Genomic DNA, 25232 nt, shown 5'->3' on the forward strand with positions numbered 1-25232 from the left:
TCTGCTTCAATGACAAAGACATAATTTGAGAAAAGCTCTTATTAAGGTTGCAGCTTTTTATTTATTATTTTTATCGCTCTCATACTTTGAATCTCTTCTGCAAAAAAAATATGTGCCCCTTGTGTGGGGATGGTTTGTGTGCAGTTCCAAAAAACAAATAATGTCTGAGTTTAAAAAAATGAAAAAATTGATTCATCAAGTTAAAGCTATTGTTTTCATTCAGCTTCTTCATTTAGTGTAAAACATTTACATTAAGGCGTGTGGCTTCATGGTCTAGCATGTGCCATGTGCTTGCCTCATCCATTGGTTCAGTTCATGCTGGGAGCCTTTGTTGCATGCCTCCTCCCCATATTTATTGTCTGCATCAACTATGAACTAGCACATGAACCAGCACATGAAAATGGTTTAAAAATTTGTTTAAAAAGTCTTAAAACTCACTGAACTTTACCAATGTTTTCATCATCAGCATGTTATTTATGATATTTACAATTCAAATTCACAAAAGGGGAACTATTATAGTTCTTGTGTGCATATTTTAAAAAAAGCAGAATTCAATAAACCCTTTTTGGACCTTTTAAAAAAAAACCTGATACAAACTTAAAATAGAAAAACCATAACACCTCTGAATCTCATCATATTTTTGCTTTCCAGTATTAATGAGAATGTTACACCCTGGATAAATGAACCACAATCTCCCCAAAATGTGTCATAAATCTTGAACACCAGCCATATGCTTTTTGTTTGGTGTCAGGTGTCAGGGCCCAGTAGACGTGTGACACTCAGGCTAGAGAAGATCAATAAAAATTGTGCAAGGCAGGCAGAGCAAAGACAAGCTTGGTCAGTTAGGCTCAGCTGTACATTAAGTGTCTGCTCAAAACTGTCTTTCTTTATGTGATGTAATCAGCCAGACTGCCACAACACCATATGGTATTTGACTTACAGATAAAAGCAGGCCATTGAAATAAATACTGTATTGTCAGAGGTTTCAGTTCTTACATAGTGTATAGTAAGAGAGAATTTGAGTGGTACTCTTTGCATTTGAAGCACTGTGTAGGTTATATTTAAGCATGTGTGTAGGTAGGTGATTTTAAAAATACTTTCTCTGCAAGCAAAAGCCAGATGATGCATCTTTCCTACCCATCCAAGACAGAGACAGAGAGAGAGAGTTATGTCTATGTCATCCTCACTTTCCCGGCCGTGCAGAGGCTGCTGCAGAACAGCCCTGATCTCAGACATCCAATAAAGACAGAAAGAAATGTGAAAAGGGAGGGACTTAGTATGGAAGGGAGTCAGGTACAGCGAATCAGGGAGAAGGAGAGGTGTTCCCAGTCCAGAATGCCCTTGCCTTAGTGCTGAGAGCCATGAGAGACTGAGAGGAAGGAGATTGAAGCCAGAACAGACACATCAGCAGGTGCTGAGGATAAAAAACAAAACAAAAGGGAATAGAAATAGGCTGCTAGGAAGCAAGATCATCAGGGAAAAGTGTTTTTAAAGAGAACAGAAGAGCAGACGATTATCAGGAAACTATTTATTTTCCTCAAGCTGAAAAACAGAGCACATTCATTTTCCTCTTCATCCACCTTCAGAGAGCTTTATTTTTCTTTGCTTGTGTGGATTTTCCTTCCTTGGATCCTTCCCTCCTGCTCCTCCTCCTCATTTTGTTCTCCTCTCAGACAGACAGCACCACCATGGAAACTGGGAGCCCCAGAAAGATACAGTTCACCGTTCCCCTGCTGGACACCCACCTGGACCCAGAGGCAGCTGAACAGGTAAAAAAAAGAGGAGGGAGAAGAGAACGAAAGCATGGGAATGAAGGAGGAGGTGGTGTGGGTTATTCAGGATTTTGAGGATTTCTTCATTAATCAGTGACGTGTTTGGGCTTTTACTCAGACAATTGTAGAGAAGGCTGTCAGGAAGTCATTTTTAATATTTTTTACTGTGTATAACTAATATTCAACCCAAAGCAACCACAGTTGAGCAACTCAGCTGTGCACTGCTGTTTTCAAAATGCTAAATCATCGGCTGGCGACAAATTAATCCTTTAAAGAAACCGTGATTCTACTGTTTTATTCTTCGCATGCACCTAATTATCAGGCTGTGACCTTAAAGGAAACATGAGGCAATAATTTTGTCAGGTTCTGACAAACTTCATGTATCATATCACAGTTTAAACAACATAAATCTTAATTAAAAAAACATAAATCAGCAATCTCATACTTTCTTCACATTAGTGTCAGTCCTTGTGTTGTAATTGCAAGACTCAGTTAAAATAAACACTAGAGACAGAGGCTAATTGTAATGTAATCTCTTATTTCAACACCCTATATACTCATAACTTTATGATGTAATGGCAAAAGATTCCCATTAGTAACTTAAACAATCCTGTAGAAGTAATCCATGTGTCAGTAGAGAATAGTGAAAAGATATGTTCCAGTTTCCCATTTTTATAAATATAATATGATTGTTTATTATGAACGAGCCTTGAGTAAAACCAGCTAAGATGTTTTGCTTGACTACAGCCCGTGTATCTGTCTCTCTCCCTCTCTCTCTCTTTTCCCCACCATGACTGTGAAGCTCACAGGGAAAGTAGATGTTAACATTTTATTTGACAGATGGGGAATATTGTCAAGGTTAGATTGGAATTAATTTAAAGCCATTGGTATGATGAAGTGTTATGGGTTTAGAGGGTTCAGATTTATGGACCTGACTGTGAATCTTCTCTGTTGGGTGGGTTTGACACACATCAGTCTATATCTACAGTTTTAAGGAATGATATATGATGTGTAATATATGTCCTTCAGGCTTTTCATGTTCATATATGTATGAAACAACATGAATCATGTTCACCTCTGCAGGAAGCTGTACAGACTGTAGTTGTACTTTACTGAAATACTTCCATCCTCGTTCTTTCTTTTTAAATAGTTTGTAATCTCCCTCTTTTTGTCCCTCATCCTCTCATAGTCTATCTACAATACTGTAAGTTAGTGGTTTTCAGCCAGTGGTCCACGGCCTCACTAGAGGCCCATGACAGGAGACTGTCCTCCTGTGAAATATGAGAGAGTATGTAATTGGTGCTGTTCGTGAAATACGTTACGTCTTACTGCGTGGGGAGACTTAGCAGAGGTACTGAACATCACAACATGATGTATATTTAAAGGAAGCCTTCACTGATTTTGAACTTGTGTCTTTTGGTTCTAGTTTGGGTGGTACATGTACATAAATGCCATTAAAGTTCCCAATGACCCTCCTTTATCAAATTATCCCTCTACTTCTAGCGGAAAAATGCCTCCAGATGACATCACTAGGAGGAGCCTTCAGTTCAGATTGAGCTCATATTATGGAGTTTGTAAGCATGGTAAACCTGCATTTCCAGAGCTCACCCAGATGACATCATCTGAACTCTAATGACGGAAAACTCCTCCAGGTAATGTCTGGAGGAGTTTTTCAGGTGAAAGCAGAGAAATATTTTAATACAGGGAAGTCAGATGTACATTTACACCTTAAACAAAAGGCATAGAGAGCAAGTTGAAAATTGATGACGTTGCCTTCAGAGTTTTTTAGGAAGCAGGTTCGTGTCACGGTTGTTTGGCCAAACAAGGAACTATCACACAGGTCGACTGCATGGTGACTTTTGTTGTTTTTGTTATTTTAATTATTTATTTAATTATTTTAGTTTCATTATAAATCCCATGTGTTCGAGTGTTCAGAGCCAAAAAGGAGTTTGAAACTGGTGCTATTTGGCTTGTAAGGAATGGCAGCTGCCATTTTGTCAGAGGTTGTGCAGTTTCAACGTACACGCCTGCCTCTGTTCGTGGTGGCGCTGTTCCAACAAACAATTAACTGATCTGTGTGAGGAGGGTAGGCTCAAGTTCACACAAATATATAAACTTTGGAAAAGCCAAAGTGACTTTCAGGATTAAAATAGTGCCCAATGAGTCTAACTTTGGTAGCACTTGCCCCACCCTGAACAAAAGTGGCCCTTTTGTTTCTAAGTATCCTCTAAGTCTTAGTTCACATTGAAATGCCCATAAAGACTATTCAATCCCCAGTCTGTATTTATTTATTTTTTGTAATGCATCTGAGCCTTCATCTCCAGCACTCAATTTTTATGGATTTCTTTACTGAAAGACATATCTACTTTTAGCTGCTTTAAGTACATTTCAGTTTATTGTCTTTGTAAAAAAAAATCAAGAGAGCTCTCAGCTCTCAGCTTAAATAAGCATGACCAGAGCACTGGTAGTTTTTCCTTTTAGGAAACATTTTATTCTGAAACCAATTCAAGTGGCTACTGAGCCTGCAAGGTATAATATTGAGTGAGGTCTTGTGTGTATCTGTGTAAGACAGATGACAAAGAAGGACAGGACTGGTGGAAAAAAGCAAAAGTGAAATGTGTGGATGTGATTGTGTTTGCAATCACCCTTTTGAATGTCACAGCAGGGGGCTTCACTCATGGTTCAGTAATCTCTGCAACCTGACACCTCCTAGCATGGTGAATCAGCCCCCGTGGAACTGCACATCAGTCAGAACAGACTCCCTGAGCCCTGACCCTGACAATAAAGCACACATTCATCCCATCATCAACACACAGATACATTGTGTGTCACTATTATTCATAACCTTACATTAGAGCTCAGTATGTACTTCCGAGCACAAACAGACTCCATCTGATAGAGGCCTAGTTGATGTGTTAGTTTTGAACATGATACATCATGTATTATATACAGTAAGAGCTTGATTAATGATAATCAATGGACTTTAGCAAGCAACCACACAAAAACATATCTGCATCAAATGTGTCTGTGTTGGTTTTTTAAGGTTCTGGTGAGAAATGAAATATTCAGATTACAGATTAAGTGAGAAATACATTTCTCCTGGCATCAAATGCCAGACCTTGTGAGATGCCAAACGCATACTCCATGCATGCTCAGCAATACTCATCAACAGGATTTAACAGCTTCAATTTAGATACCAATTACATTTTTCTTGACCACAGCAATAATAAAGTCATTTTTAGAAATACGTGGTTTATGTTACAAGGTAACATACCAGAGATGTGCATTAACATGTATTTGATTGGCCATTGCAATGCTTTGCCTGATGATATCACGTTGCGTAGCAGCAAGCTAGGGTTAACACAAAAACAGCTGTGCCACATCAGCATCATCCTAGAACCAGCATAGTCTTTTTTTGTTGCCTTTGGACAGAGCCAGACCTCCCAGTCTGTATGCTAAGCTAAGCTAACCAGATGAAGTACATTCAGACTGATGAAGATGCCATTGAAGTGCTTGCAGCAAGATCAGCAGGTTAGATAGAACAGACGTTACTAAGAGATAAATAAAATTTTCTTTACATTTGTCATTACTAAATGTCAGAGTAAAACTTAACATACATTCTGTAACTTATTAAATGTGCTTGGACTGGTGTTTGTACACAGACAAAGTTTTTGAGTGAAGATGCTGCACTAGGTAACACCAATGCACAACCTTAAGTGAACAGAGTGTTTCTGTAGTTCCATGTCAGTTTCAGTCACACTCTCCCAGTGATATTTTATTCATAACAAATGAATAATTTAAGTTGATAAACTTAATATGTTTGCACCAGGACCTCCAGTATTTGGATAATGTTAATCGTGAAAGTGGTGTGTCAGATTCATTTTAATTTTAAAATGTCAGCTATACATTGGCTGACAAAGTATTGGTTTGAAATGGGTATTGACCAATAACTAATATTAAGAAATCCTTACAAGAAAGTGAATCATGAATTACCCAAAATGTAAAACAATTGCTTCAACCGTGCATGATTGCTCCATACAATGCAAAAGTACAATAATAATCCATTCAAATCAAGCTGAGGAAAAATTTGTTCACTAATACACGTACACTCACTGGCCAAATTATTAGGTACACCTGTACAATCTAATACAATCCAATACAGCAGATCTGCCGTTAACTCAACTTATTATCACTTATCACGTTAGAATTACTCAGTTCTTAATTTGAAACTGTCATAAAGGTGATAATTCTCCTCTCTGTTTATTATTGAGGTCATGGTACTGGAGTGCATTATAAGAGGAGGTGGTTCTAATGCTTTTGCCACCCTATTTAAAATGAATGAGGTATCCAAAACATTAGAACCACCTCTTAAGTGAGGGTTTATACTGAAAAGCACAGCTACTTCAAACTTACAATACTGTCATTCATACATTAACTCCATCACTTAGAGATGAGAAGAACTTGTTTCAATTAGCTATTCATGGAAACACTGTATATTCCTTGTTTAGATGAAGAATTGTGCCATTTGGGCTAATGGTCTTTTATTATAGACATTTTAGGGCTGAGACATATCCTCCCATAATATCCCTGTTGACACATGAGTTAATCTCTATCCTTTTACTTAGACCATAACCATTAATCTGTGAGAGCCTCAGGAAGGCCATTTTCAACGTTTGAGTGCAGTTTTTTTATTATTATCATCACACTCTGCATATCTCTTGGCCGTTATGACATTCAAGACCCATTCAATTTTGAAAATGTGGTTTTAACCAGGACATATTGCAATGCAGAGGCTAATCATTACTGCATTAAACAGTTCATTATTAGTAGTAATCATTGCTGCGTTTTACCTGTTCTTTAAACTCTTCTTTTGTGGTCTTTCTGAAAAACTCAAGATTTATACAGTGTGTTTATCTGTTAACTTAAGCTGCACACCCTAGCCTGTCTAGCCTCTCTGTTCTCCTTTTTGATGTATTTGGGGAAGTTTAAACTAAAGTGAGCCCTGCTAATGTCAGCAAGTGACTGTGTTTGCTTAAGCACATCTGTTTGTCATCATCCTAAAAGCCTTTTGTGCCATAATATACTAAATCCCAACATTTTGGGAATGTATTATTTATGAATAAATCAATGCCTATAATGAAGTCAGACTGCATCACTTATGTTTTATGATAGACTGCTTGTATTTCACATCTATTTGAAAGAATACATTACATCTTGTGTTGGTCAAGCCCCCTGCTCCCCATCTGTAGTTGGCTGTATGAAGTGAACCGATGAGAAAGAGGGTGATTTATATAGAGGGAGATGGAGGCTGAGTGCTCAACAAAATGAGATTTAAAAAAAAAATAGAAAATGATCAGGGTTTTCAAAGTTATGTGAATAACTATTCCATTCAGAGCTTAATGAGGCCACAGTTAAAGAGAGTCTGTGAGGATTTATAATGGCTGAGTAGTGATTTTAGTTTGAACAATACAAGATCATATTTCAAATGACAGAAGAAGGAATCCCATGAATTCTCTCTGATTAATGACCTGAGAATTGTACTCAACCCTTGTGATTCCCTGACAGCTCTGTAGTACTGGACCCCACCTATGGGCTCAATGTTTGGGAGACGTTTTTTTAACCTTTATTTCTGCAGCAATTTACTGTGTGAGAATGGCTTTTTTCTGTTTCAAGGTGCTGTGTGTTGAAATGTTTTTATATTTCACAGTTATGTATATTTCTACACTTTTTGTTCAAAGTAATGGTTCCAGCTTTATTACACATTGGCTTTTATATTGTTATACAGTATTTACTTTTGTATGTAAAGTACTGGGGTCTGGTGTTTCTCGACCTGACCTACATTTTCCAGTCAGTGTATTCCTGCCCCCACCAAATCAGAATATCAGGCATGCACAGCTTTTGCTGCCCACTCCACACTTTTGAAGGCTGTTTTTGTTCGTTGTTGTGAGACATGACAGAACTGCATTTTAAATGGACCGTGGGTTGAAAGGCAGGCGTGGTGGTTTGAGGGGTGAGCTTGCCCAGTAAGTAGTGGTATTTGTGTGAGTGATGGGCCGGGGAGTTGGCTCTGTCGATGGGTGAGAAGAATAACAATGATTCTGGGTATAATCAGTTCTACACAGTCATGGCTTTTTGTGCTTTAATGTGGGCCAATGGGGTGGGTTTTTCTGGAGTGACAACAAGACACACACACAGTGATTGATTGCTAAAATTAAATACTTATTTAAATATTTCATTTTCAGTTTTTAGAACCTTGGCCCCAATGCACACATAGTTTAAGTCACTAAGTATAAAAGTAATGACGTTGGAATCAGGGTCTATCTGTGATTTTTATAAAAGGACGTTTTGAATCACTAAGTTAGCAATTTCAGTCAGATGCTTACGCAAGCTTGTAAACTCATTATTTCTCAGATACTTAATGAAAGTACTATCAGCAAAACAGTGGTCTTTTCGGATTCAAAACAGTGTTTGTATTTATGTTTACTGTGCCACTGTGCATCACGGTGTAAATGAAAAGCACTTGGCAGAAAAACACATATGTGAGCTCCAGTGTACAGAAAGAGAAGAGAGCAGTGCTGACATTAGTGTCAGTTTCAGACTTGATAAGCTTGATACATTTGCATTCACTACACCTCGTACTGTACATGCAAAAATGTAGAATCTCCTTAGATTTGTTTTAAGCGCATTTTATGCTTGCGTCATTGTCTAGTCACATTTTATTCTGGTATAGCTGGATACATATGAGGTTATGTACAATTTATATGCTATCAATTAACACAAAAAAACATTATTATGTGATTAAATCCACCTCTATTTTAAATTTACTGTGTTATTATCAACCTAAAGACTGATATTACAGATGAGATGACCATTATAGACATGGGATTCACAGGGGAAAAACTACATGCTCAAAGGAGCCATGTAATAGGAGGCTATGACTGAATAGTTGACATGTGTCTCTGCATAAAGTTCACAGTTATCTTTGACAAGTGTACACAGCACAAAGACATTTCTGCCTGACTGAGAAAGAAAAGGCTCTCAATGACTCTTCATATTCACAGCCTTCCTGCACTCTCTGGTTTGGATTTGAAAGGTAATGACATCTCCTCATATGTGAATACCCAATTAGACTATTCTACATTTTTCACTACGTCTGCAGTTACATTATTATGTCCTGTCATCATAGTGTGAGGTTTGTGTTGGAACTGTAGGCATGACACCATGCTGAGCTTAAACTGCAGATCTGTCAGTCAAGACTAAACAATAATGATTAATAATTCTAAATGTTCAAAAAGTTAAAAAGTCATGTTAAGTGATGTTTTGCGCTACATGCTGTTTTGTTCTTTTTTTAGCCACAGCAAAAGCCTCAATTCAAGTCTGCATCCTGAAATCATAATTCAGCGGCAGTCAGATTTAACTTTGAAAATAAAAACAGAAACATATATCTTTTTGCTTCTAATAAATAACAGTTTAACCAACTGCAAACCCATTTAAAATGTTCTATTATACTGTACCTTGTCCTTTTTCTCTGTGTCGGCTGAAGTGACATTGCTTTCTTACTGCAGGACTGGAGCTCACATGACTTCTAGCATTAGTCAGCAACTCTGTCAGCTATAGTATGTAAGATCTGTGTGTGTGTGTGTGTGTGTGTGTGTGTGTGTGTGAAAGGCAGAGAGAAGCCTTTGTTTGTGACTGTGAGTGATCTTTCTATGAAACTAAATCATTATATCTAAGCCTTTTAGGTTTATTTATTTTTTGTCCTTTCGGCTTATCCCGTGAGTTCAGGGTCACCACAGCGCATCATTGTCCGCATGTTGATTTGGTACAGTTTTTACGCTGGATGAGCTTCCTGATGCAGTGTCAGTGTCTTACCCAGAGACACTTCAATGTATAGACCGGACCAGGGCTACAACTGAGCTACAGCTGCCATTAAAGTTAAAAGTAATCAACTGATACTGAAGCCACATGAAAGTTAATGACTGTGCGACCAAAATGCTGTGTGGATTCTATTGGAGGGTTGCTTTCCTACACACTTCATCTTGGTGAACTTTTTCCGGCATCAAGATGTAATAATGTGGAATTTGGGTCATTTCAAATGGACATCTTTCTTTTTTAAGGTACTTCAGCGTTACTACTACTTCCCTCAGATTGAAGAAGTTTCTTAGTTTGGAACATTTCAAAGAAGCCCAGTGGGCATTAGTTAACCTTCAAACAGTCCATCTTTGACTCTAAAAAGTCTCTCAGCAGTGACATAAACAAAGGTGAGCAAGGCAAGTGAAAAGTGTATTTTATTAAGTTGGTAAAACTTTGCAAACAACCATATTTTAACCTTTGAAAGGGGCAACATTTAAAGTCATTTGAAGTGCACTCAGCTCAAGGGTTGTGCTTGAGCTCAATATTCTGGTGTAAAATTTTACCTGACGCACTGAAAAACTAGTAGTTGGACGTGGATGTTAATGCATGTCAAATGTCTAGTATAACTCTAGTTTTTAAACCCACAGGCACAGATTTCAAACAGCTATAAATCTGTTAGCAGCTTAGTGTAATGTATGTGTATTCTCCCACAATTGCTCCATAGCTTCCACACTCTACTAGCCAAGAAGCTCGTAGTTGGTGCCAGGCTGCCTTGCTGATTTTAAAGTGTATCACTTTGAGATCCAACACTGCTCTCACCCTGCTCAAGCCTCTTCAAAGCGTAGGACACCCAAACCCAAAATATGGCTCACACAGGCCGGGTATGGGCTTTGTGAGACAATGGATGCTGATCTGGGTGATAATTTCCATTCATCCAGTCCTGAGGGTAGAGAGCTAAACTCCCTCTGAAGAATATGCAGATTTCAGTGCACTGCGTTTTATAGCATTTTGTTACTGTTGGAGCCAATAAAATCCATTAGATGGAGAAAACTTGTGTGGACGTACTGGAGTCTGGCAGAGCTTCAGATGTATCACTTCATATTTAAAAAGACTTTTAAGATAGCTTAAGAATCTTTTGAACGTGTTTTTCTGGCCTGCCACCAAACATGTTTGATGTTTTTTCTTCATATGATTAAGGTCTCACGTCAGCATAAAACTCTTCTGCTCTTTCAGATCCGAAGACGTAGACCCACACCTGCAACTTTAGTGGCATCCAGTGATCAGTCATCACCTGGTAAGGCACCAAAATAAAACCATACACTATCTATATCCACTTGTGAAGATATTATATCACCTTACATTCATCTTAAGACCGACCTTAAGTGCCATTGATAATTCCGCTACATCAAATCCTAGGTCTTGCTATGAACGCTACTACTACCACTGATAATAATGATAATAAGAATAATAAGAATAAGAATAAGAATAATAACAGTAAAATCATAATAATCGATTACTACTGCTAATAATAATAATGATGGATATTAATAAGAGTGATGGTATTCATCCAATTAAAACAAGGATCATGATTATTCTAATTTTATATACCTAAAATCAGCCCACCCTAACCTTAACATAAAACAAGGTCTGAACACATAAAGTAAATGTTCTAACTTGTGGGGCCATCTATATATAGAACATAAGTCGCTCAAAAAGTGTTTCAGTAATGGTGCTTTTTATTACAATGTGTTTAATTCCATTTTGTTAATTACAATGTAATTAACAAAATTATTATTACACGCAATAGGACCACACACTAAAGAAAACAAGTTTTACAGCTTTCAAGATTGTAATGGTACAGCTTATGCACAGTATGGACCAAATATGAATATTCCTAAAGCATTAGAGCAACAAAAACATCCTTTTTTGTGTGTGTGTTTGTGTGCTGTCTTGAGATTTTATCGAACACAACAGTGCTCCTCCAGAGAGTTGCGTTGTTATGACTCATCCATCGGCGCCCAGCTTCTGCTGTACACTTGTGTGTGAGTGCGTAATGGGACCTACTGCAGAATAAAGAGATGATCACCTGGGAATATGGGATGGAGAGGGTAATTTTCTCCAGGTGAGAAAACAGAGAGTGGCATTCTCACTTTGGTATGAATAGACACGGTCACAGTTGATGCATCTCTGCCAGCATTATTTTTGTAATCACGGGATTTTGTCACAGAGTCGACCTAATTGGTGTTTCTCTTTATTCAGTTGGAAACCTACAGGTTTTGACCACCTTCATAACTAGGTTAGCTTTGGACCATAACATGAAGAGTATGTGAAGACTACAACATAAACATACCAGATCAGTAACATGACATGACAAGATTGGAGGTAGCAACTGAACATTGAGTGATAGGTTTAAAATGGCTTTGGATAACGGCAAGATATGGTCCATCATCATTACTACTACAGAATAAAAAGGAATTAGGTTGAAGATGTGTAATTTCACTGCATTGGCCTCTCTTTACTTAAAAAACTTTATTTATATTGTTTAGCTGAGTTAACTACATTTTGCTATGTTGATAACCATGAAATATTGCATGCAAACTATATTCAGGGTATTCATCTTTTTGTTTAGCATTTTTGGGTATATTGTCCTCATCAGGATGGTTAGACTGGCATAACCCTTAATAGGCATTGTGTGTTGGCTAAGAGATGTGTGGACGTCTTTTATTTGATGACTTCCTCACAGTGGTTGGCACATTGCTCGAGTGTGCAGGTCTTCAGAATTGGAAATACTGAAAAAGACAAACGAGCCTTGTAAAGACTTAAGAGAGATAGACTGAAAAAGTACAGTCTGAAAGAGAGGGATTGAGACAGACTGCTAAAGACAGACATGAAATCAGACACACAAAGACAAACTCAGAGACCAAGATGGTTGCATGCGTGTGTCAGAATGTGGATGTGCTAGAGAGGAGGGGGTTGGGGAGCAATAGATATGGTGATGAGGGAAAAGAGATGTACTGGTGCAGTAATGGTGTGACACACATCAGACAGGGCTCTGCATTATTTAATGCTCTGCAGATTGCTCTGCCCCGATCACTGAGAACCCCAGTACCACATCAGAGTAACCAACGCAGATAAACAGGCAAGTCAGATACAGCCTGCAGGCTAAATAATGGGAAGGCAGAAACTGTGTTAAGAGTGTGCCTGATTGGAATCTCATCTGAAGAGGAGGCTGGCTTTTTTGGGAGGGTTCATGTCTTTACAGATTCCTGGAGATTGAGACAAAGACAACTTGATTTAGATTAAACAAAGAAAAACAGATATTTTTAGAATTGTGGATAAAACTTGGTACTGACTTCTATTTTACATTTTGTATTTTCTGATTAAAAGCTGCTATGACTTTGTGTTAAATGATTGCTTTTTAACAACAGTACACTATACTGTACATGGTACAAAAGGGAGGATATAACAAAAAGCCCATGTACAATCATGTTATGTAATGGCCTTTAAATTAGACACTTTATGACTATGGCTGCCTTTGCACTATGGCAACTTAATGACCTGTAACCTGGAGCTTCCACTAACCTGAACATGTAGGACAAAGATGCTTGATTGTGCTTTGATTTTCCATCACACTTTACCGACAAGGACTGGGTATATGTAGCAAAACAGGTGACAGATTATTACTTTTATGTGTGTAAATGCAGCTTTTTTTGTCCTTGATGGTTAGTAGAAAAGGTAGGGTGAAGGACAGGAGAAATAAAAGCAGAACCAAGGATGGATAGAAGTTCAGTTACAGATCACTGAGCTTCAGTATATTGGGAAAGATCAACATGTTCTCGTCCTACTGCGACAGACAATAACACTTCCCAGGGAGTCAAGTTACGTCACTTTTTTTACACCCTTTGGCATATTGACCCCATATGTGCTCTTGGGCATCACCATTGGATACTCAATAAACACAAATAAAACTCTATACAGATAAAGACACATACACAAAAGTATGAAAACGACACACCTTGCTCAGCAAGAGTATAAAAAAGGCAAATTCTTTTTTACATTGATTTAAATAGTGTTTTTTTTTTCTTAATGCAATTTTGCCCTTTAAAATGCACATTATTTTGACACAAAATGACAGTAGGAAGAGAAAAGGGGAAGCAACAGGCCAACTGTTTCCCTCCCTCCACTCTTTGTGCTAAGCTAAGCAAACTGGCTGCTGACAAGAACACACATAAGCACATTTCTGAAAAAAATATCCTTTAAATGACAAGAGCTACTTTCATCATTGAGAAGATTTAATACTGTATCTGCATCAAATATGTGTTTGTTTAAACTCATATGTGGGAGGTAAGGAGGAGGAGCAATGTTTTATTTGAAATTAAAAGAAAGCAGCTGAATGATATTATTTGCGCAAAAACAAGAAACATTCCTCCCCTCGCCTCTTTCTTTACCCTCTGTCACTGTCGCCACTGAATTGAACTGTTTCGTTAGATAGAATTGTTTTTTTAAATGTATCCTAAATAACAAAAAACAATACTTTAGCTATTTGTAATTATTCTCGTGAAAAGAAAATTATAGCTATGATGGAAACTGGTAGACTCAAACTGGAGCTTATTATGTCACAAACATGAAACAAACATGAAGGGAACAGTATATGTACTTTATGTCCTTTGGAATCATTTTCCCTGCTGTGCTGAATGTTTCATTACTGATGACATTATTCACTGGAAAGATGACATGCTAATTTCAGACTGACATGGTTTGATAAAAGTCAAAAACATGTTTATAAATCTTAAGTTTTACCCTGTGACTTGAAGGACAATCCAAGACTATTTCCTGGGAAACAAAATGCATATTACTTGTGTAAAGCTTCTGAAACGCACATGGTATAACGCATGGATTCAATTTCAAGCATCACTGTAAACAAGCACACAGAGCAAAGCCAGATGCTTGTTTAAATAAAACTGAATGAATTAGGCGTCAGGTTTTTTATACACCACTGTGTTTGTGTACGGTGCAGAGAAAAAAAGGAAAAGGGACTGAATGATGAATAAAGAGCACACCACAAGTACTCTGAAGAGCCTAATGCATACTTTAAGTAAGAATAATACATGCACATACACACGTTTACACACACACACACACACACACACACACACAGTGCCATCCTTTTGCCTAGGGATGTGTAGGTTGCCAAGCAACAAGGTGGTGTCCTAGAAAAAAGTTGTAAAGAGTAAAATGTGGGGATTGCTGGAGGTTCAACACACTCACTGCTGATCCTAGTTTATGGTTTTACTGTACTCAAGTAATCTATTTTTATTTCTATTTCAGTCCTTTCATACAGTGACCTAAGACTCAGATTACAGATATTGACTGCAGACAGCAGAGCTTTTCTTTATGATGCACGAGCTATGGTAATGTTCTAATGCTACAGTACTATTGCTAATACAAATAATTTCCTTGAAATTTATTGGAGAAAATGTATAATATAAAATTACAATACTTATAGGGGTTCTTAAAGTTATTTAAAAACTGTGTGTTAATGTACTTTGTTACTTTCCGCATCTGGCTGCTTTTAATAATATAAATCAACTCAGTGGCAGAGTACACCTCTGTTTGCTTCACACTTACTTCCCTTCAGGGGTTTTGTGTAAACAGTGTTTTACTGTTTATCTGTCATCAGCAGTTGGCTGTTTATTTTATTAGGGGGATGATGAGAGTGGATTAGCATTCCCTTTGTTAGCACAAAATTATCCAGAGAGTCTGTTTTTAGTCATAGATGACAGTGGTAAGAATAAAATAAAATTATTCCACCCACAGCTTTTTGTAAATAGTGAGCACTTTCTGCATTATTTGTAGTGTGTTAGATAACAATTTGGCTGGAGGTCACTTTTTATTCACTCGGCTCTGCACTGTCTGGACCCAGCAGCACTCCAGAGGCAGTACTCTGGCATACTGAACAGATCAACTGTGTACTCTAACAAGTATCAACACCAAACACTATGTGACACATATTTCATAAGTGCATTTCTTCCTGTTTAATCTGTATGTGCTTTAAACCCTTCATTGCTGTTTGATTGGGCACAAAACTTCACTGATTATTTTCTTTCTTGCAGAAATAGATGAAGATCGTCTGCCAAACCAGTTGTACAAGGTAATCAAATTCATGCTGTGTTACAGACTGCTTCACTGAGAAAAAAATTACAGAAACAGAATTATGGGAATGATGTTTTTCTTCCTTTTTTTAATGAGCTCAATCTCCATTAAAACAATCTCTTTCATCTTGGTGCCCAGCTGTTATACAATGTTGATGTTTTACAGGCAGCCTTGTTGAACTCCCCCCGACAACGACGAAAAGGGCAAAAGGGAACGCCTACAATGAAAGGTAGAGTCACCCAGCAGTGTCGTCATCATCCTTAATGCGATGCTGGGATGTCACTGCTGGTACACATTAAACCACAGTCTTATTGATCAAGTGCTTGGGCAGGGAAATGGTCCTTACAGGGGCTAGAATGTGTAAGGGAGTCAAACCAAACTGAGGTGGCATGTAGCCATAAAAATTAGTCCTTATACACAGGCCCTCAGCTATTGTTCCCAAAACAGCCCAGCCTCTCTAAGATAACAAGGAAACATCCTAACATTAAAATAAGCAGCAAGGATTAAAATTCTGAAACCTCATGAGATGTAAGAAATAGCTGTATAGATGTAAGGACAGCACAATAACTTAAAAAAAAAAACGTACAAAATGTCAACTTCTCCGTTCAAAGGTTTAGGTATTAACAAATCCAAAATGTCAGTTTCGATTTCCTTGGCGAACTGTAGCTATAAAGTGTGCTGAACCTCTGGTGTCTTCTCTTCAACCTGTAGGAGCCAATTAGTTCTGTGCTTGTCACAGTGTTGAATCATTATTTCGCATTTTCTGGCCAGAATTTCTCCCACTTTACACTTTTTGACCTGTAAATTGATGCATGTGAAGCTGGGGCACCTCAACATTCTGCGCCACCTACTGAAAGCCCGACAAACCATCATAAAAATATACACACACCAAGAATTAGTCATCACCGGGGACTTCTAATCAAGTGTCAAATTCCAAATGAATAGAGAATCCACCCAAAACTTATAACTCAAAACAGTAAGATCGAAAGTGCAAAAAAATGCACGCAGGTCTTAGTGTGCGACGGGTATTAAAAGTAAGAAAACCCTGGATGAAGGCTGCAGAAGGTGATTAAGTTAATCATCTCTAAGCTCTGATGAATCTTGATCCGTCCCCTCACTCCAAACAGTGCAGGGTTTTAATTAGCTCTTGTTACAGTAGCTTATTAAATTTGTTTAACCTACCAAATTCTTTTGAAGTGTTGGATTTCTTGTTGAATCTCCACCTACACTGACTCTACTTCCTTGCATCTGTTTTTCTGTTTTTCTTCTCTGAAACTGGTTTCCTTCATCTCGCACCACTTGCTTTTTCTTGCTTGTCCTCTTTCTCACTCCATCTCCCCAATGATTTTCTGCTTTTTACTTTCCATCTTCCGGCCCTCTTCTTTGGCCTCCTCATCTTACTTCCCCCTGTTAACTTTACTCTTAAGCAACTTTCTTTCTCCTTCCTTTTCATCTTATCTCCCCTGCCTCTCTTTCACCTCTCTGGCCTCCACCTCCGTGCTCCCAGAGCTGCAGTTCATGGTAGAGCATCACCTGTACAGGCAGCAGCAGGGAGCTGGGGATGAGTGTTCCTCAGAGAGCTGCCTGTCGGACCGGCCAAGCCCTGACTCCTTTCCTACTGGGGAGGAGCTCCCACATGATGACGATGCCACTGCTGAGGCCTTTGAGAAATTGCGCTGCCAAATGGAAGGTTTGTTTGGATACTTTAAATATGAAAATGACTCTGCATGCCTGCAGTGTTGCTGCTGAGCAACATAAAACTACTGACTTATACTCAGAGGAAATCAAGTTCAAGATTTTTGTCTAGGTAGTATTAACCCACCGTAGACTTACCCCGTTTGTATGAACATATGAAATTACATTTTAGCTGCGCTGGAAGAAGCACTCAGGCTGTCTCCTTATTAAAACTACTAATACAATTTAAAAGTACTACAATATTAGTAAAGGTCATGCATTCAGATTACTACTTAATTAAAGGAACCGAAGTATTAACAGGAAAGAGGTAGAGCTACAGCTGTTTTAGGTACGATGTGTACAATTAGCTAATTAATCCAGTGGTTTCCCGGCCTAAGGGTCAGAGCCACTCAAAGGGTCACAAGAAAAAAATAAGTAGTTGGTCAAGTAGAAACACAGAAGCCAGTGGATCAACATTATTAAGTCGAGTCAAATTAACATCAGCTGTAAAAGATGAGGCTTTGCAGTCAGCTCAACAATTACTCCTACTGTGATTTGCCCCTTTCAATAGAATACGACATACATAGACATATACACAAATTAGTGAAACACCTGAGAAACAGAGGTGACTGCTCTCAGGTCGTCTTATTAAAAAGGGGGAAAAATAGATAAATCAGTGGCTGAATCCACAATATCCAGAGATATTCTCGAAGTCAAGGAGCAATGCTTTCACCTCCTAAAGCTGAATCCTGTTATTGCCCGACGTATGGAAATTCTGTAGTTGTTTACTTTGCGAAATCCTTTAGAAACATTGGTCTCAAAGTAATTATTCAAAATAATGAAAATAAATAATAATGACAAATAAAGTATATAAATATAAATAGCATCATTAAAAGGAAATCTTAAAGTGCAGTGCATAAATATCCAAATTGTACTACAGCTGATAATACGAACCTTATAAAGAGCATAAATAAATGTATGGAGAAGTGCAAAAGTGAGTCTGCCAAAACCAAGGATGTGGAAATAAGAAGTCAATGGCTGTGGCTGCTGAAAAATGGATGGTGTGGTACCAAGAGGGCAGAGCAGATAGTTGCCTAAAAAGCGAGGAAGAAGATGCACAAGAATGTTAAGAGGACTAAAGTCTATTAATATGAGGGAGTGGTGTGGTACAAGGAGAGAGGGGGATACAAATTAATGCTTGGAGTTAAGCAGGAAGTATGAAAATGACTGGAGGGGATGTACTGTATGCAAATGCAGAGTAAGACAGAAAGAGTAGAAGATAAGTGAAGTAAAAGGATTTAAGAGGTGAATAGAAGGAAACATTTAAAGATATAGTTTAACATTTTGGCTTTCTTACTGAGAATTAGATAAGATACTGTTCCTATGCTCGCACAGAAAATATGAAGCTGGAGGCAGAACTGAGTGGTTGAGCTCTGCATAAAGACTGGAAACAGCAGCTTGTTCTGTCCAAAGGTGAAATGTCCACATGCTTGCTCACTAATTAACTTGTTTTCTCATTCGTTGAATCAGTACAAACACATAAGTGTAAAACAGTTTCCTTTGAAGAGGTTATGTGCAGCATGGACCTCTTATCCACGTCGTTTTTTTTCTTACGTGTTAAATTACAGCCAATGAAATGTAAGCAGGTGAGTTATTACAACACCAGGTATCATTCTGCACAGAACTGTGTCATACAGATTCAGGAAATGCACGTGCTTTAAATCTAACTGATACTTTCTGCCACACACACACAGACACACACACATGCGCACAGACTCCAGCTAACACTTGTGTTTAGCAATATGCACACACACAGGTATTAAACATATTATTTACAAACTGTTTGCCAAGTCCAAACAAATCATTGATCTTGACAAATTCACGAGCTGCAATTTCACCACACAGTCTAAGTGACTCAATTCACGGTGCATCTGAGTTGTCCATGCCAGATTGTCAAAGTCAATGATCCTGTCGTCCCTGGATCGGACCATTAAGACAGTGCCAGTAGACATTTCATTTTGGCTGATTTCCACATTTCTCCACATTTTCTCTCTGTGCACTACTGTAGTTTTATGGTTGGCTTGTTTAGATTTTAGATTTTTTTTATTTTAAATTGCTGCTGTTGTGATGTTTTAGTAAAGTACTTACTGTTTACTATAAACTCCTCTCTCCTTGACTGCACTTGCTGAAGTTTCTAACAGTTGTATAAACATAAAAAGTCTAACTGTGACAATTTAAACATAAGTTAAATCTCAGGTAACTGGTTTCCTTTGGCATAATCCTAAGTAATCACAGTTTGCCAGTGGGATAATGGGAAACTTAATCTGATTGATCAATTGATTTTTCACCAAGGGATCCCAGCTTCAGTCTGGCTTTCTCATGGACTTGACTGACTTGACTTAAACAAATTATGAATAATTTCGCACTTTGGTATTTACACAGACTAAACAAATTAAAAGGGGTTAATCAGTGAACTTTGAGGTGTTGGTAGATGCATTTTATTGCTGCAGGAAAGAGCTAAACCAGTCAATTCATCATTTTTGCTAAAGTAAGCAAACTTGCTGCTTGCTGCAGTTCTAAAATTACGTTCTGTACTAATAAGGGCAATAAAGTGAATAAGAGCATTTTCCAACATATCAAACTTTGCCTTTATGAAAAACATAGATATGAAGCACCACCTTGGCAGACACAGTCTTCTTTCTGTGCCAAGAGTTAATCTTTTCATCTAATTCAGTGTAATGGCAGGTGAATAGGTGTTCTCATAGCAAAGCAATTACTGAACACAAATTAAGTAATTGCCCAGGACTAATGCAACATAAGTGGACAGGGCTGTCTTTCTGAAGCAATATAGCACCAGAGTGCCAAATGAAAATTTTTTGTAAATGTTGGGACGCAGATGTTCTTTGTAGCTTAAAAGCTTGATTAAAGGTTTTTAAAATTACTATGTTTTTATGGATTGCTCATACACAGTAGAGGAGCTGCAGGTCAGTCCAAATAAAAGGAGCAAAGAACAAATGTATGACCAGTAACAGGATTCACTAACAGTGGGGCTTCATTTTAAGATCATCCTTGAAATGTGTCAGTGATTGTTAGATGAGGCTGACTAGTCCTGTACTCCAAACAATGAATACCTACGGAAATGTGTGACGATGATGGTGGTTTGCTTCATCTGTGTTTGGTTAGTTATAGTATATAAGTCATTCTTCACCTCCATCTGGTTCTCTGTTTGTCTCCTGCAGAGTTCTCAAGGGAGAGTCTATTAGAGGCTTCAGGTGGACTTGAGTGCCCCCTCTCCAAGGAGGAGGATAGTTCCAGTGATGCCAACATAGCAGATCAGTCCTTGCAACAAAACAACGCACAAGCAGGTACATTGGGGTAAAAAGAGCTGCAGGCATGTTGGAATCGTGTCCCTCACTCATCTCCTTCATTGCAGTTCCCCGAGGAGACTCTTCATCATCCAGGCGGCCATTTTTCTAGACCTGTTAAACAGTTTAACATACATGTGAATTGGCATCATGCAATCATTGCTTGTCTATAAAAATCTGCAAAGTGTCTTTGATCTGCATTTCACAGTGAGTCACTATGGCAGAAATACACTGTGAGGCAGCTCGATGCAAACGTGAAATATCTGTCTGAGTGATGAGTCTTTACATTTCTGTTTGTTTGGTAGATATTTTGTACATTTGTACATTTCTTACATTTCCTACACTTCTCATCAGGATTGCAAGAATAACTCTTTTACTATGGTGCTGTGCTGATATAACACATGCATAGACTAGTTTTCATTAGTTTTCAGATGTGTTTTCATTTACATTTTACATAACATTTTTTTTTTTTTTACCTGGCTTCCTGTCTCTCTGGAAATTGTCCTGGAAATCCAAAGGACCTTGTGTATTCAAATATATCAGACGTGTTTTGTCTTTATTTGAATAAAAAACTACATGACAAAAATGGTTACTAAACATTTAGGTATTGCATGAGACAATTAAAATGCCTCAAGTCAATCAGTCTTTTTTTGTCTATTTTTGTATTTTACAGATACAAAAGATGCAGCATCCAGTGCAAGTCAGCCAGCAGAAGAGAAGACAAAGAAATGCATCCTGGGGAAAGACAAATAGAGCAGTCTTTTGTACAACACAATGCTGTTCATACTGTTCAGTCAGCCAAACACAATGACAGAAGATTGTGTCTGCAGATCCACTTTTTAGAAACATCAGGACATCTATATTTCTCTCCAGTCAGGCCTTAGTTATCACCTTCAGAACAAACACAAAGGTTTCTACACTTGTTTTGTGTCAAAAATCATCTGTAAAGGGACAATTATTTAAATGTAAAATATTTGTTTTTTATTGCTTCCCCTGCACTAAACTAAAAGTAGCCAGTATACAGTACACACAACCAGACTGGGAGTTACAGAACTAATGGAACAGCCTTTTCCTGTCTCAGTCACAATCATTATCCTAAACTATGACAACTCACATGCGTAACATCTCCTGCTCTATATTTTTATTTTATTTTATTATTATTATATTATTTCTTTAATTGTAGAGTTCTCATTTTCAAGAAAGACATGTTCAAAATCCCCTTAGACAGTTTATTATTAAATATGTGCCAAGTTCCATCTCAAAGCAATAAAAATGAATTTGTACCTCATAAATAATTGGGACTGAAACCATCAATTTAGTTTCACATCATTATTTGGTCTTAGTGATGCTCAACTGTTGCTTAGTAAATAGCACATTTGAGTGGTTTGACAGTGCATATAGTACTTTCTTAAACTGTTGCCTGGTCGAGTTCACGATTGCAGACAGGAAGTGTTAATCTCTGAGGATAAACACATCAAATGCTACATGGTAGTGCTGGGAAGACTTTTTCCCTTTTTTCACTTGGTACTTACCTCAAGCTGATTTCTACAGTGTATCAGTATTTCCAGTATTTCGAGTTTTCTAGTAGACTGGCTGCAAGACACAGTAACATGTCTGTATCGAATGGAAATTTAAAATGAGTCATTATTCTACTTTAATATGAATCTGCTGGCATCAAAAAGCAGATCATTTATCATATCAATTAAGTGTGACAACTATGTTGATACTCCTTCTGTTTCTTTATTGTACATAAAATATACCAACTTCATCTTTAATTTAAGTTTCTCAACTTCTTCATCTTTATCAAACTTCAGCAACCACAGCAAGTCTCTTGCTGCAAGTCTACAGTCAGCAGATTCAGGTGTAATACCTAAAGGCATCCGATGCCTGGCTCTCCTGTAAAAAAATCAGCCACTGAGGGTATCAGCTGGTACCAGAATAAGCTGAACAAGTCTACTTTCTACACTTGTGTCCGAAGTAAGCACATAACAGTAAGTGAGGGGAAAACATAAAGTTATACTTTGTCAGACAGCACTCAAGTACATTTTAGCATGGTTTAAAGTTTATACATGTTAGTTTGGTTTCTGTTATATATAAATGGGGAAGTGAGTATGTGGCAGGAAGTAGAAGCTTTAGTCAGTTTTGGACTTACAATTTTAACATATTGTACAGCTATTTCCTGGAAGCAGTACCCATCAGTGCAAACTTGATTAGAATCAAATTTGCCAAAATAACAATAATTTATTCATTTTGGAGCAGCACTGAACGCAGAGACATGCAAATGAGTAGTTAAAAGCAAGTTTTGTATATCAGCCCTGTTAAACTAACAGCCAGACAGCTGTCTGCTTCAAAACAAGGCTGGCAGACTTGAAACAATAACCCACATGTCAAAGTCTTCTTCTTATGTAACTCAAAAACACGAACACACCTTGTCCTGCACCTTAGCTTGCGTGACCAAACATTCACCACTGCTAGCACCACTTTGCAGGATAGTTTAGTAATCCCCTGTTCATCTGCAGAACATTAACCAGCATGTAGATGTACCTGCAAATGTCACTTTGGTCCATTTAAATGCTGGTCTGCACATTCCTTGCAAACTAGGTTGTTTATTTACTTTGTTTTTGGTTTTCTGCCAGAGCTCAATCTGCTATCAATCTGCTGTCAATCAAACACAGGCACTGACACAGACCAAAAAAAATTTTTTCTGGTTCCTGCAAAAGTCAACCAGATTTTTACCCACCAAACTTTTTGACACATGGATAAGTTTTCTTAATCTAAATGCTGCTCCTAAAAAACCTTCTTGCATGGCACTGAATGTACAGTGACCTTTTCTCTAAGACCAGTGTGTTTTCATCTTAAATGGTAAATCTTGGTAAATGAATGGAAACTAATATCAGAGACATACTGTAATTTTCACTTTTCATTCTAGTTTTCTATGTGACCACAACATCCTCAAAGCCATCATTACACTATTACAGTTTTAATTGTCATCGTATCTTATTTGTAACACTGAAGTGGCATTGTTGTGTATATTCTGTGACAATCCTTCTTCACCACTTCTTCTAGTCTTCACTTCATACATCTGAAAGAAAGAACACAAATGAACAAAACTGAAACAGAAATGTAAGCCCATCTGTAGTGTTGGTGTCACTTTTGCAGATGAATCAGCCACACTATGAGTTGTGTATCTACCAGCTGCCAACAAAGACCACAAGTTCACAACAAACAAGAGAGACGGTATAACGTTCCTGTGTAAGCTTCATTATTTTCTTCCGGACCATGTAATGTTTGTTTTGTTTTTGAATGGTAATACTGTACTTTACTTATTTTAAAACAGTATAGTTTTGTTCCAATTTTACTTGAATTGGTTGACGATTACATCTGTAATCTAAATTTATTTGATACAATAAAATGTTTAAATTGGTGGTTGGGTGTTTTTCTTTTTTACGCTAATCCTCAGCTTAAAAGCATGTTTGATATTCAGTGACAGAACAACGTCTGCTCTCCAGTATTTTTAGAAAATTGTCATCTTTAGTGTCCACAACAAATTAATCCAAAATCTGCTAAAAGATACAGTACGTGACTGCTGGCCATGTGTTTGGGCTCAATTTGACTGCATATCTGTACTAAAAATAGTTACTTTGCCAATAAATAATTCAATGTACTCAGAGCTGGAAGTAAGAAAAAGCACATACATTTTTCATACTTCTCAAATTTCTGTGAGACTGCAGCAATTTATGCTACATGTAAAATATACACTGAGTTGTCCGTTAAAGTACAGTAGTCTGTGTGAGACTGTCTGTGTGAAAGCATGTTGTAGTCACCGTCCTGGTGGGATCCTTGGAGAATGCAAAGTTCCAGTTTTGATACGATTTGACAGCTAGAGACAGTGAAGGAATAAGCAAAGGTATGATACAGTATTTACACTGCATTTGTTTTAGTACAACAAATATCAGCATAGGGTCGATTCAGAGCACGATCATACTTAGCCAATACACTGATTCTGACCTGCCTTGTTTAATGTATAAAGCTCACTCTCCATTGTTACTTTGTTAGGTTCACCTACATAATTTCATTCAATGAAATGCGACAAAAGTGCCGAACATCTTACATTTAAAAAGACTGGACTGGTCAGTTTTGGTTGACAACGTCAGACAGCAGTTAGTTCAGAAACATATATCTGAGGTCATAGTTTCTTGCTGTGTACAGCTGGGAACCCATTCTCTCTTTTTCTAATGTGATCTGATCTGTGTGTAAAATGTCTCCTTACACAACTGTTGAAACTCCGATACGCTGAGCATTTTAGCTTTAAGATCAGAATTTGACTGGGTAGTTCCAAACAATGACATTTCATTCACTTTAACCTTTCTTTGTTAAAATTATTTGTATTTTTTGACTATTGACAACAGTTTGA

At 37.7% G+C, this 25232-nt stretch overlaps 1 protein-coding gene and 1 long non-coding RNA gene across 2 annotated transcripts; one reads left to right on the forward strand and one right to left on the reverse strand.

The window, feature by feature from the left end:
• Positions 1-1624: 1624 nt before the first annotated feature.
• On the reverse strand, positions 1625-10848 carry LOC137127324 (uncharacterized). The gene is made up of 3 exons (XR_010914411.1): positions 9287-10848; positions 4418-4547; positions 1625-1761 (listed from the first exon to the last, which is right to left on the reverse strand). It is a non-coding gene; the product is annotated as an uncharacterized lncRNA (long non-coding RNA).
• Positions 1634-22584, forward strand: LOC137127323 (protein phosphatase 1 regulatory subunit 1A-like). Its single transcript, XM_067504170.1, has 7 exons — positions 1634-1769; positions 10860-10920; positions 15740-15777; positions 15945-16008; positions 17287-17469; positions 20693-20818; positions 21492-22584. Exons 1-7 carry the CDS (start codon positions 1689-1691, stop codon positions 21569-21571), a joined length of 633 nt encoding a protein of 210 aa, XP_067360271.1. The 5' UTR covers positions 1634-1688; the 3' UTR covers positions 21572-22584.
• The last annotated feature ends 2648 nt before the right edge of the window (positions 22585-25232 follow it).

The sequence above is a fragment of the Channa argus genome, chromosome 5, assembly GCF_033026475.1.
Source record: "Channa argus isolate prfri chromosome 5, Channa argus male v1.0, whole genome shotgun sequence".
NCBI lineage: Eukaryota > Metazoa > Chordata > Actinopteri > Anabantiformes > Channidae > Channa > Channa argus.

Coding starts and splice junctions, on each gene's coding strand:
- LOC137127323 (XM_067504170.1), top strand. CDS start 1,689: ATGGAAACTGGGAGCCCCAGAAAGATACAGTTCACCGTTCCCCTGCTG. Junction 15,778..15,944: donor TGCCAAACCAGTTGTACAAG/GTAATCAAATTC, acceptor GATGTTTTACAG/GCAGCCTTGTTGAACTCCCC. Junction 17,470..20,692: donor ATTGCGCTGCCAAATGGAAG/GTTTGTTTGGAT, acceptor TGTCTCCTGCAG/AGTTCTCAAGGGAGAGTCTA.